At 39.3% G+C, this 14533-nt stretch overlaps 1 protein-coding gene across 5 annotated transcripts in view; it reads right to left on the bottom strand.

The window, feature by feature from the left end:
- The window catches only part of LOC101431117 (zinc finger protein 791-like), a 67049-nt gene that overhangs the window by 18655 nt on the left and 33861 nt on the right, over positions 1-14533 (bottom strand). For 4 of the 5 annotated variants that reach the window (XM_071209703.1, XM_071209701.1, XM_071209704.1 and 1 more), the window contains 2 exons: positions 14230-14321; positions 11517-13781 (listed from right to left, as the gene is read on the bottom strand). In XM_071209703.1, coding sequence (XP_071065804.1) covers positions 12072-13781; positions 14230-14321 — 1802 coding nt within the window. In that variant the 3' untranslated portion in view covers positions 11517-12071. Of the gene's footprint in view, positions 1-11516; positions 13782-14229; positions 14322-14533 lie in introns of those variants that run through there. The other variant, XR_011646454.1, reaches the window with a different exon arrangement.

Below are 14533 nucleotides of genomic sequence, written 5' to 3' on the forward strand. Positions count from 1 at the left end.
GTTTTGCCTAGGAAAGAACAACTTGGGATATTCATCTCTGGGGTGACCTTCCTTCTGGAATTTACACTCTACACAAAAGCAGCATGAGGCAATGAAATGAGTATAAAAAACTACAGAAGTGGAACTGTCTGAGACAAAGGCCTGCAGCTTCAAATACTCAGGAGAGGGCTGTCTATATACAAGGAAAAGAGCAGAAAACCAAATTCCTGTAAATAGTGAAACTCCAAAACAATTAACAAACAAAGACACAGGACAAGGTGGAGGCCCAGAAAGACAAGGAAAACCCTGTACAGTATATTTGCCTTGACAAGGCTTCCTGATAAGAGGGCTGAAGCCCAAGAAAATGTTTGTCATCTCACCAGCTGTTTACAAAATGAAAACAATCCATCCCAGGCATAAATACAAGAATCGATATTTAAAATATTAACACATAGAATGTGCAAGAACAAAAACAAAACACAAAATCAGAAACAGGAAATGATCATCCATTCGAAGGAAGCAGATAAAAATACAGAAAATTCCAATGAAGATGAGATTGTGAACATAATGAACAAAGTATTTTAAAGAGAAGTCTTAAAAACTCAAAAGAGGGTGAAAGTCCAGGTAAAGAACCAAAGTATATCAGAAAAATAATAAATGAGCAATATAAGTTTAAGTAAAGAGAAAAATGTAAACAATTTAAGTAGAAGTAACAAAATAATAGTACTGGAGTTGAAGCCCACAATACCTGGTATGAGAAATTTTCAGGAGGCTTTCAAGAGTAGATTGGAGCTGGCAGTGATCTTGAATAAAAACATTTGAAGTGAGTTAGGCTGAGGAGGACAAAGAGAAAAGAAATATTGAAAGTGAAAATAGCCTAAAACACCTACTCCATACCAATATATCTGGCTCTGCCAGATGGAGCAGATAAAAAGGGCCAGAAGGATATTAAAAGAGAGAGAGACATTCACAAACTTTTAAGAAGGTGTGATTATGCAAATCCAAGAAGCTTGGTGATCACCAAATGGGATAACCATGAAAAAATATACTCCACCATATATGGATTACACTACCAAATGCAAAGGACAATGAGAGTTCTGAAAGCTGCAAGAGAAAAGGAACATTTTACATACAATTAGATTGAGAAGTGATTGATTTCTCACCAGAACTCAATGAAGGCAAGAGGGCAGAAGGTTGAAATACTAGACGTTCTGAAGTAAAACAAATGCCAGACAAGAATTTATATAGTTAGCTGCTCTTTCAAAAATGACCCAGGTTTGATCCTTGGGGCTCCTGGTATAGGCATACCCACATGGTGAGCCAGCCCCATGCAGCAAGCCAGTGACCATGCAGTGACCCAAATGGTGTGTCAGTGCCTGCGTGGCAACCTATGCATTGAGCCAGTGTACAGTAAACCAGTGCCTGCATGGTAAGCCAGTGCCCACACAGTGAGCCATGCAGCAAGATAATGATGCAACAAAAAAAGAGAGATGAAGGAGAGTCAAGGCAAGACAACAACAGAAACAAGGAACTGAGGTGGAGCAAGGGACAAGGAAACTTTCTCCACATCAGAGTCTCCAGGATCAAATCCCAGTGCATCCTAGGGGAGAAAATGAGAAGCAAAAACAAAGAAACAAAAATAGACACAGAAGATCACACAGCAAATGGACACAGGCAGCAAAAAGAGCAGGGTGGAGGGGAGATGGGGGAGAAAAATATGAGGGAGAAATTAAGACATTCTCTGTTAAACAAAAGCTGAGGGAATTCATCACTACTAGACCTGCCTCACAAGCAATGGTGATGGGACTTTTTCAGACTGAAATGAAAAGACACTATGTAGTACTTCAAAACACCCTAAAGAAACAATGATCTGCAGTACAGGTAACCATTTGGATAATTGTAAATGCCAGCATTATTGTATTGTACTGTTTGGTATGTAACTCCACATCTTGATTCCTACAATCACCTAAATTCAAATGTAAAAGAGGCAGTGATAAAGCCTTTGGGGAGCTTACCTGATAATATCTCCTGCAAAGAAGGGGCTGGGCAGCATTGGAGGCTCTTCGGGACCAGGCTGTTTCAGGATTTTTGCAGGACAGGAAGTATCTGGACATCGATTTGGTGGGAAGGTAACAGAGAAAAAATGTCTATAAAATATACACGGAGGTCCCAGCTGCGCACGGAAAGTTCCCTCCTTGGGTGCATGGAGCCACAGCACCGGGCGCTGCTGTGGCACCAGGCGCTGCGGAGGCGTTTTTTTTTTTTTTTGGAGGCTCGGCAGTACTGGGGAATTCATAAGCCCTGAGCGGCCTATTCGGGGGTTAATAGGACAGGAGGCACTTGCAGACTGATTTGGGGAGACAAACGGGAGTTTTATTGCGAAGCAGGGGAATTTTTGATTGCGAACACAAACAATAGCGCTTCCGCCTAGAGCCCCACCCCCCCCAAACCCGGCTGCCGAACTACAGTGGACTTAAATTGATAGCAATAAGGAGACGCCACCAGGGTCTGGCAGGGTGGGAGACATTTGGGAAGCTGATTAGGGGAATATTTTGCTAAGCGTGGGAATTTCGGGTTTGGACTCTGTTATTAGCATTTCCAGCTGGAGCCCCACCCCTGGGCCTGGCTGTTGATCTGCATCGTTAAATTGGCTGCAGTCTAGAGGCACCCCCAGGTGGCCATTCTGGGGGATCATAGGGTGGGAGGGGTCCTGAAGTCAATTAGTGATACATCCACAGAATAGACCCCAGTGAGTGAGTGAATTGTGGGGTACACAACACAGGATAGAGCTTGTGGATGTGACCTCACCCATAGGGCTGGCCCCTAGCTGCAGGGATCCCTGAAGGCTGTGATGCACGTGGTGTCCCCAGACTCCCTGTTAACTGGACTTGAGGTTGCCAGGTCTGAGTCCCCTAAACCCTGGTGGCCCACACCCCAGAGACTCACACCTCTTGAGTCCTCAATATCTCAGACTTTCTATCCCTGAATCCATCATGCCCTGAGGTCCATATGAGGTCCTTGAATGTCCCAGCCATCAACGTTTGTGTTTTTTCTTTTTTGTTTTTATTTTTATTCTATTTTTATTTTTTATTTTATTTTTTTAATGTTCTGATTGCTAACATTGCATTATCCCCTAGTCTTTTCTCCCAGTGTATCCCCCAAAGTCTTTTTTTTTCCTTCTCTCTCTCTCTCATCCCCCATCTTCTTCTTATTCTATTTTATCTTAACTAAACAATAGGTGCTATAGGAAACATCTCACATTTACTGGGTTTCCTCATCCTGCACTGCATCATTACTGTGTGAATAGAGTTTGGCTATCTACACTATCCCCCTTTCCCCTATATCTTGATATCCACCATCATCTACTATCTCTCCTACATTCCACCTCCCTTTCTTTGATCCACAAAGTGCCTAACTCTTAATTTCTAATGCCTTTGTGTTGTTTTCTGTTATCCACTCTTGAAACTATTACCTTTCTTTTCTCTTTCCCTCTCTCACGAAAACAATAACTTTTTAGTTCATACCATATTCCTCCCATATTCAGTCGTCTACCTCATTATAGGTACTCTACCTACTGCTATAACTCTACACAATTTACATGAATCTAACCTCCATCCTCCCAGATCTCATATTGTTGCTTTGTTAACATATATCACCAATACTACTTTACACTTTTTCCTTGCTTACACAATTGCCTTTCCCTGGCACTGATAATTTCCTTTAAAGTGAACTCACCCAGCAATAAGAAATTAGAATTAGAAGAACAAAGTGACAAAGAGAAGATATAACACTTACGCAAAAACAACAGTTAATTAAGCTCTAAGATTAGACAAAGAAGCTAAGGAACTGATTAAACCTGTCAAGATAAAATGATGACCAGACAGCAACAAAAACCTACAAACCAAACCAGTAATCAGGAAAATATGGCTGAATCCAATTGACAAACTAAAAATCAGGAAGGGGAGCAGAACTTTGCACAAGGAATGAAAGATCTAATAAAAATTTATCACCGACAAATTTGATGAAGTAAAGGAAGAGGTTAAAAACATGAACACAACACTTGGAGGGGAAATTGCAGACATATGCAAAAAGATAACAGATATGATGGAAATGAACAACACAGTTCAAGAAATCAAAAATACACTTGGAGCAATATCAGCAGACTGGAAGAGGCAGAGCAGAGAATTAGTGATGTGGAAGATAGTACATCAGAAATCAAACAAGATAGTAGAAGTTGTTGATAAAAAGATAGAAAAAATCCAGCTAGGACTTAGGGAACTGAATGATAATGCAAAACTCTCGAACATACATATTATAGGCATTCCAGAAGGAGAAGAGAAGGGAAAGGGGTCAGAAGGAGTGTTGCAGGAAATAAGGGCTGAAAACTTCCCAAATCTACTGAAAGAGACAGATGTACATATCCAAGAAGTACAGCACACTCCACTGGTCATAAACCCCAACAGGCCCAATTCAAGACATATACTTGTCAAATTATCCAATGCTATAGACAAAGTGAAAATTCTAAAAGCAGCAAGAGAAAAGAAAACCATCACATACAAAGGAAGCTCCATAAGATTAAGTGCTGATTTCTCATCTGAAACCATGGAGGCAAGAAGGCAATGGTATGATATAGTCAAGGTACTAAAGGAAAAAAATTTCCAACCAAGAATACTCTATCCAGCTAAACTAGCATTCAAAAATGATAGAGTGTTCAAAATATTCGCAGATAAACAGAAACTGAAAGAGTATACCAACAAGAAACCTCCCCTTCAAGAAATTCTAAAGGGAGTTCTGCAGGAAGAAAAGAAAAAACAGGAGAGGCAGAGTTGTAGGAGAGTGTAAGAGCAACAAAAAAAGACAAAAATAGAAGGGAAAAAAATACAAACAAAATATGACAAACACAATCAAAATATGGCTAACACAAATAATTCCTTGAAAGTAATAACACTAAAAGTCAATGGACTAACTCACCTATCAAAAGATTCAGACTGGGGCATTGGATAAGGAAATATGACCCATCTATATGCTGTCTACAAGAGACACATCTTAAACCCAGAGACTCAATAAACAAACAATAACCAAAAAAAGGCAGGAGTAGCTATATTAATATCAGACAAAATAGACTTTAAATGTGAAACAATTGTGAGAGACAAAGAAGGATTCTACATTTTAGTGAAAGGGACAATCTGTCAAGAAGTTCAAACCATCATAAATATTTATGCTCCTAACAAGGGAGCCTCTAAATAAGTGAGGCAAATGCCGGAAAAACTAAGTGAAAAAATAGATGCATCTACAATTATAGTGGGGGATTTTAATACACCACTATCAACTTTGGACAGAACATCTCAAAAGAGAATCACTAAAGAAATAAGACATTTGAACAGTATATTAGAGGAGGTGGATCTAATAGACATATATAGATCATTACACCCAAATACAGCAGGATATACATTTTTCTCAAGTGCACATGGATCATTCTCCAAGATAGACTGTATGCCAGGCCACAAAGAAAGGCTTAATGAATTCAGAAAGATTGAAATCATGCAAAACAATATATCTGACCACAGTAGAGTGAAGCTGGAAATTTGCAAGGGACAGAGGCCCAGATTACACACCACGATTTGGAAATTAAACAGCACACTCTTAGAAAAACAGTGTGTCAAAGAGAAATCTCAAAAGAAATCAATGACTACCTTGAAACAAATGATAACACAACATACCAAAATTTATGGGATGCAGCAAAAGGAGTACTGAGAGGGAAATTTATAGCCATAAGTTCATAGATGAAAAAAGAAGAGCAAAAATTGAAGAACTGCACATTTGAAGGAATTAGAAAAACAACAACAAAGTAACCCAACAGGAAGAAGGTAGGAAATAACAAAGATAAGAGCAGAACTAAATGAAATAGAAAATAAGAAAGCACTTGAAAAGATAAACAAGACCAAGAGGTAGTTGTTTGAGAAGATCAACAAAATTGACAAACCTTTAGCGAGACTAACAAAGAAAAAAAGAGAAAAGATGCAAATACACAAAATAAGAAATGAGAAAGGCGATATCACCACTGACCCACAGAAATAAAGACTATCATAAGAGGATACTTTGAAAAACTATATTCCAACAAAAATGACAATTTAGAGGAAATAGACAAATTCCTAGAAACACATAAGCAGCCCATATTGACGAAAGAAGAAACTGATGATCTTAACAAACCAATCACAAGCAAAGAGATAGAATCAGTCATTAAAAATCTCCCAACTAAGAAGAGCCCAGGACCAGACGGCTTCACAGGTGAATTCTACAAAACATTCCGGAAAGAACTAACACCAATCCTGCTGAAACTATTCCAAAAAATCGAAACAGAAGGAACATTGCCGAACTCCTTCTATGATGCCAACATTACCCTAGTACCGAAGCCAAACAAAGACACCACAAGAAAGGAAAATTACAGGGCAATTTCTCTAATGAACCTAGATGCAAAATACTTAACAAAATACTTGCTAATCATATTCAACAAAACATTAAATGAATTATACACCAGGACCAAATGGGATTTATTCCAGGTATGCAAGGAGGGTTCAACATAAGAAAATCAATCAATGTAATACACCATATAAACAAACTGAAGGAAAAAAATCACATGATTATATCTATAGATGCAGAAAAAGCATTTGACAAAATACAGCACCCTTTCTTGATAAAAGCACTCCAAAAGATCGGAATACAAGGAAATTTTTTGAACATGATAAAGAGTATACATGAAAAACCTACAGCCAACATGGTTTACAATGGAGAAATCCTAAAATCCTTCCCTCTAAACTCAGGAACAAGACAAGGATACCCATTGTCTCCGCTCCTATTTAACATTGTCTTAGAAGTACTTCCTCGAGCACTGAGGCAAGAACCAGATATAAAAGGCATTCAAATTGGAAAGGAAGAAGTCAAAATTTCATTAATTGCAGATGACATGATCCTATACATAGAAAACCCTGAGAGATCTACAACAAAGCTTCTAGAACTCATAAATGAGTTTAGTAAAGCTGCAGGTTTTAAGATCAATGCGCAAAAATCAGTAGCATTTCTGTACACCAATAATGAGCAAGATCAGGAGGAAATCAAGACAAATACCTTTCACAATAGTAAATACAAAAATCAAATACTTAGTAATAAATTTAACTAAAGACGTAAAAAACTTATACACTGAGAACTATAGAAGACTGTTCAAGGAAATCAAAGAAGACCTAAATAAATGGAAGAATAGTCCTTGTTTATGGATAGGAAGACTGAATATTATTAAGATGGCTATCCTACCAAAACTGATCTACACATTCAATGCAATCCCAATAAAAATCAACACAGCATTCTTTAAGGAACTAGAAAAACTAACAATGAAATTTATTTGGAAAGGAAAGAGGCCCCGAATAGCCAAAGACATATTGAAAAAGAAAAACGAAATAGGAGGAATCACACTTCCTGACTTCAAAACATACTACAAAGCTACAGTAGTGAAAACAGCATGGTATTGGCATAAGGAGAGACCCACAAACCAATGGATTCGAAAAGTTCTGATATAGAACCTCATATATATAGGCATATAATATTCGATAAAACCACCAAACACTCTCAACTGGGAGAGAATGGTCCCTGGAGAACTGGATAGCCATATGTAGAAGAATGAAAGAGGATTACCGTCTCACACCTTATACAAAGATCAATTCAAGATGGATCAAAGACCTAAATATAAGAGCCAAGACCATAAAGATCTTGGAAAGCAGTGTAGGGAAACATCTACAGGGCCTTGTAATAGGAAATGGCTTCATGAATATCACACCAAAAGCACAAGTAGCAAAAGAACTTATAGGTAAATAGGACTTCCTCAAAATTAAAGCCTTCTGCACCTCAAAGGAGTTTGTCAAGAAAGTAAAAAGGGAACCCACACAATGGAAGAAAATATTTGGCAACCATATATCTGATAAGAGACTTATAACTTGCATATATAAAGAACTCCTATATCTTGAAAATAAAAAGACAAACAACCCATTTAAAAATGGGAAAAAGATTTAAACAGACATTTCTCCAAAGAAGAAATACAACTGGCTAAAAAGCACACAGAAAAATGCTCCAAATCTCTAGCTATCAGGGTAATGCAAATCAAAATGACAATGAGATACCATCTTACTCCCATAAGATTGGCAGCTATGAAAAAAACAGAGGAATACAAATGCTGGAGAGGATGTGAAGAAAGGGGAACACTCATCCACTGCTGGTGGGAATGCAGAAGGATCCAACCATTCTGGAGGACAGTTTGATGGTTTCTCAAAATACTAACCATAGATTTGCCATATGACCCAGCAATACCACTGCTGGGTATATACCCATCAGAATTGAAAACAAGGACACAAACCAATATATGTACATCAGTGTTCATAGCAGCATTGTTCACTATCGCCAAAATTTGGAATCAACCCAAATGCCCATCAACAGACGAGTGGATCAATAAAATGTGGTATATATACACAATGGAATACTACTCAGCTGTAAGAATACACTACAAACACACGTGATAACATGGATGAATCTTGAGAACCTTATGTTGAGTGAAGCAACCCAGGCATTGAAGGACAAATACTACATGACCTCAATGATATGAAATAAGTAAGCTGCCTCAGAGAGCTAGAGACTGGAAAAGTGGCTTATAGGAAATCAGGGGGTGGAGGAAGGATGTGAGCCGATGTCTGCAGGGGTGGAATCTATGATGAGCTGGCGGTAAGTATGAGAACAAAGAAGAGATAAATGGGGGCAAGGGGTTGCCTTTGGGTGGGGCTTTGTGGGTTTGAGCGGGGCTGGGGATGGGCGGATGGGTAATATTGCCCACAAAATTGGGGGAGGGAGGGGCAACATATGAACATAGGAGAGTGTCAGGTGTTGGTTGAGAGTAAAATGCTGAGACAATCATATCAAAATATAAATAGGAGGGTTACCTGTTTAGGATGTTCAGAGGGAATGGTCTGATGGGGGACAGACTCCTGGGAAATGTCTGAATCCTCATTTTGCCAGGGTGGGTTGTACCATTGGGTAGAGACCCAAGATGTGAGAGTTGGGGTGGACCAACATCCTGGGGAGGACTAATGCCATCAAATAGAGGGAACTGTATCTCTCGAGAGAAAGGGTGGCTTCCAGGGCATTAGGGCAGTTGAGAAAGTCAGGCCCTGAACTCTGTTGCAAGTATCTCTGGACATGGCTACTTGGGAAATGGAGATTGGCTATCGCTGTGGGCCCCAAGGGGAGGGGAAAATGGATGTTGAATGGATGGAACCAAGGTAAATGTGGGGGCAAGAGGAGTTTCACGAGAGTACACAAGGATGGATATAAAACATGTTATATTACAGCAAAAACATTTACGGGATGACAGACTAATAATGTAAACCATAATGTAAAACATAGGATAACTAAATTTAGAAAACTATATATCCTAAAGTATGGACCACATTGTAAGCACAGATGTCACCTTGTTTGAAAGCTATTGTCTCGGAGTCTGTACATCTGTTTCAGTAAATATGATATGAATAAGTTAAAAGATTATCACTGTGGAAGGGAAAAGGTTTTATGGTGGATGTGTGGGAGTACTGTATATTGTATATATGAATTACTGTGATCTAAGACTCTTGAGAAGAGAAGCTCAATAATTAGGAAAAAAGAAAAAACAGATAGGATGTAGAATTTTTCCAAATCAATACATACTCTAGATCTAACCTTTAAACTCATTGCTATATTCCATTTTACTAGTAAAGGAATCTGACATTATATTGGGCTTCACTTTTCAGGAAGTTTTGGATCACAGAGTGGTTCAACAATGGCAGCGGAGGAATACTGGTATGGGATGTTATTGACAGGCTATATATGGTTGACAGAGAGTTATACAGGGCATATGTCCAAGGTGCATGGTAATGTTTTGATATACTCATAGTGGAAACAAATAAAAACAACAGCTGGTAAAAACAACAGCTGGGGCGGTACTGGGTTCCTGGCCGGGGTGGGGAGGGTGCTCTGTCGTGGTCCCTAGGGGAGCAGTGGCAGTCCCCCAGGTGCAACGGTAAGTACCAGGAAAGAATAAGGGTTCAACAGTGGGCTCCTGATACTAATGATTATGCTTGTGAGTCTATATGCCTGAAATAAGAACAAGGCCTAGAGCAGCATTGTGCCTGAGAGTTTCCTCCTGACAGCCTTCATGTTACTCAAATGTGGCCAGTCTTGAAGCCAAACTCAGCATGTAGATGCAGTGTATTCCCCCCAGCGTGGGACATGACACCCGGGGATGAGCCTCCCTGGCACCGAGGGATCACTACCAAATACCAGCTGAAGATGCAACAGAAAATGACCTTGAATTAAAGGTTCAATGCGAACCAGCAAAATATCCCTGTCTACATATAATAATATGACTTTAAAAAGCTGTTTGACCTAATGTAAGGGGGAAATGGAAAGAAGAAATGAGTTTATATGGCTATGAGTCTCTCAAAAAGAGTCTGGAGGTTGTCAGGATTGCCCTTATGCACACCTGAGCAGAGTCTCAGAGACAGACAAAGTAGATACAACCCCAGGTATTGGTTCTTTTGAGGGATAAAGAGACCCATGGGTTCTATGGTCATGGCAGATGGGGTTCACTGCCATGTCAGTTGGCCCTTCTTTGCAGCTGGTGTTTCTGCATGATGGAACTGGACTCAGATGGGATCTCTTTTCACAAGACTTTCATGCTACTTTACTGGAATTGTAGTCGGTGTTGGGGTTTATGATATATCTAGGGGATTTGAATCTCTGGACTTACAATATGATAGCCATACCCTGAACCTCAACAGACTTCAACTCCTACACTCAGATTTATTGGACTTACCCCACTCAGCTAACATGGAGTTGAAGAATGTCAACCACCACACCATGGAGCCTAGAGTGCCTACAACTGATAGCAGGAGGACTGCATCCAGTATCCAGGTGGAATCTAAGCCACCTCTTGACATAGATGTGCAATGGACACAACCAATCCAATGTCCACAGAGAAAATGTGCCATTGGTGTGGGAAGGGTGGCCATGGTGGCTGCTGGCTGTGGGGAATGGGAGGAAAAGATGAGATGTGGAGGCGTTTTCGGGACTTGGAGTTGTCCTGGGTGGTGCTTCACGGACAATTATGACATTGTAGATCCCCCAGGGTCCAGTGGATGGAACGTGGGAGTGTGGTATATGATGTGCACCATTAACTATGAGGTGCAGCGATGCCCAGAGATGTACTTTCCAAATGCAATGGATGTGTCATGATGATGGGAGAGAGTGTTGCTGTGGGGGGAGTGGGGGTGGGGGCAGTGGGGTTGAATGGGACTTCATATTTTCTGAATGTAATACTTTTAAAAAAACGAATAAAAATAAAGCCTTTGGTACATTCAATGCACAAATATATAAGTGATAAAAAGTAAAAAATGGTGGGGGTTCACAGGCTCATAGTATACATGCAATCTATTGAAGTAGTATGGATGACTACAGGAACTGCTGAAGATATTAAAAACACTGTTTATTCAGTATGTGAGTTCTTTGGTATGTTTAAAGGTTCAATCTATGGCTGAAGTCTCTTTCATACCCAAAACTATTATACTGTGAGTTTTTACATTTAAAGAAAGAACATTGACTGATTGCTTTCTCAAATTTTTGGCATTCATAGGGATTCTCTCCAATTTGAGTAATCTCCTGTTGTCCAAGGTTAGAATAATTCTTTCCTCATACATATGATTTCTATCCAGCATGATCTCTCTCATGTTTCCTGAGGACAGAAATCAAAGTGAAAATATTCCCACATATACAACATTCAAAGGGTTTCTCTCCAGTGTGAATTCTCATGTTGTTGAAGACTAGCATATTGACTGAAGGCTTTCCCACAAAGATGACATTCATAGGGTTTCTCTCCAGTGTGAGTTCCCACATGTTTTAGGTTATGTAGATGAATGAAGGCTTTCCCACATTGATGACATTCATGAGGTTTCTCTCCACTGTGAGTTCCCACATGCTGTTTTAGGCTAGTAAGGTGAATGAAGGTTTTCCCACATAGATGACATTCATGGGCTTTCTCTCCAGTGTGTTCTCTCATGTTGTTTAAGAGAAGTAAGTTGACTGAAAGCCTTCCCACATACATGACATTCATGAGGTTTCTCTCCAGTGTGAGTTCTCTCATGATATTTAAGGGAAGTATAATGACTATAGGTTTTCCCACACAGGTGACATTCATGTGGTTTTTCTCCAGGGTGACTTCTCTCATGTTGTTTAAGGGAAGATAATCTAGTGAAGGCTTTCCCACAGAGATGGCATTCATGGGGTTTCTCTCCAGTGTGAGTTCTCTCATGTAGTCGAAGATAGGAACGTTGACTGAAAGCTTTCTTGCATAGATGACATTCATGGGGTTTCTTTCCAGTGTGAGTTCTTTTATGTCTTTTGAGGGCAGATGACTGAATGAAGGCTTTCCCACAAAGAGGACATTCATGGGGTTTCTCTCCAGTGTGAGTTCTCTCATGATATTTAAGGGAATTATAATGACTATAGGTTTTCCCACACAGATGACATTCATGTGGTTTTTCTCCAGGGTGACATCTCTCATGTTGTTTAAGGGAATATAATCTAGTGAAGGCTTTCCCACAGAGATGGCATTCATGGGGTTTCTCTCCAGTGTGAGTTCTCTCATGTAGTCGAAGATAGAAACGTTGACTGAAAGTTTTCTTGCATAGATGACATTCATGGGGTTTCTTTCCAGTGTGAGTTCTTTCATGTTTTTTGAGGAGAGATGACTGAACGAAGGCTTTCCCACAAAGATGACATTCATGAGGTTTCTCTCCAGTGTGAGTTCTCTCATGATATTTAAGGGAAGTATACAGACTATAGGTTTTCCCACACAGATGACATTCATGTGGTTTTTCTCCAGTGTGACATCTCTCATGTTCTTTAAGGATAGATAATTTAGTGAAGGCTTTCCCACAGTGATGGCATTCATGGGGTTTCTCTCCAGTGTGAGTTATCTCATGATATTTAAGGGAAGTATAATAATTATAGGTTTTCCCACACAGATGACATTCATGTGGTTTTCCTCCAGGGTGACATCTCTCATGTTGTTTAAGGGAATATAATCTAGTGAAGGCTTTCCCACAGAGATGGCATTCATGGGGTTTCTCTCCAGTGTGAGTTCTCTCATGTAGTCGAAGATAGGAACGTTGACTGAAAGCTTTCTTGCATAGATGACATTCATGGAGTTTCTCTCCAGTGTGAGTTCTTTCATGTCTTTTGAGAGCAGATGACTGAATGAAGGCTTTCCCACAAACATGACATTCATGGGGTTTCTCTCCAGTGTGAGTTCTCTCATGATGTTTAAGGGAAGTATAATGACTATAGGTTTTCCCACAAAGACGACATTCATGTGATTTTCCTCCAGTGTGACATCTCTCATGCTGTTTAAGGGAAGAGGATGTAGTGAAGGCTTTCCCACCTAGATGACATTCATGGGTTTTCTCTCCAATGGGAGTTATATTGTATTGCTGGAGGTCAGAGCATTGGACAGAATTTTTATCACTTTGGTAGCATTCATATGATTTACTTGTATGGTGAAGATGCTTTTGTTGTTGAACATACGAATAGTCCCTGAGAACTGCTGGAGGTGGTTTCCTGAAACAGGATTTCTTTGTTAACTGAATCAATGCATATTGGTTCACTATAGAGGTGTGAGAGGAATCTTCTTGCAAAGAATTACATTTAAAGGAATTCTTTTGAGTGTGAGATCTGTGCTGTGGGGAAATAGATGAGACACTGTAAAACTTTTGTCCACTTAAATGAATTCCTACATTTCCCTATATATGGAACGTAGACTAATCCACTAGTGGTAGTCTCCAATTAAAATATCTGCCATGTTGGTTTCATATAAAAGTATTCTAATTCATACACATAGATTTTCTCTATTACACACTCTAATTGCAGAGGTATCTGATCAATTTTTAGCTTCATGATGTTTCAAACATTACATTCATAAAACCTGCTTATACAATTTGATTTTTATGTGAACTCAGCTTAGAGTTTGTGTTTAGGTTTTTACTGAAGATTCAAACTACCACAACTTTTTGCTGGATTAGCACTTAATTCTAACATTAATTTTAATTTCATGATTTACTGAATCCCTAATCTATTACATCGTTGGTTATCTATTTGGAACACTAGGGTATATAAAATTGAACTTACCAATGACAAGATTTTAGAAGTGTCTCTCCTACAGGTAGGTTGGCTGAATATCATTTCTATCATTTCCCATGTTTTAAAAGCATACTGCCTCCCTGTAGTAATTGAAAATATCCCTTTCAGTATGTTTCCCACATTCACAAATAACTGGAAAAGAATATCAAAGTCATAAATAAGATAATTCTAGGACATAACAGTCCGAAAGGATTTTGAAACATGCAATGTGAGAAAAAAGTTGGGATGACAGTGAGGTAAAAATGTGGAAAACAATCTTTGAAGAATAGGAACAGGACAAGGATTATTGTGT

The sequence above is a fragment of the Dasypus novemcinctus genome, chromosome 19 (assembly GCF_030445035.2).
Source record: "Dasypus novemcinctus isolate mDasNov1 chromosome 19, mDasNov1.1.hap2, whole genome shotgun sequence".
Classification (NCBI taxonomy): domain Eukaryota; kingdom Metazoa; phylum Chordata; class Mammalia; order Cingulata; family Dasypodidae; genus Dasypus; species Dasypus novemcinctus.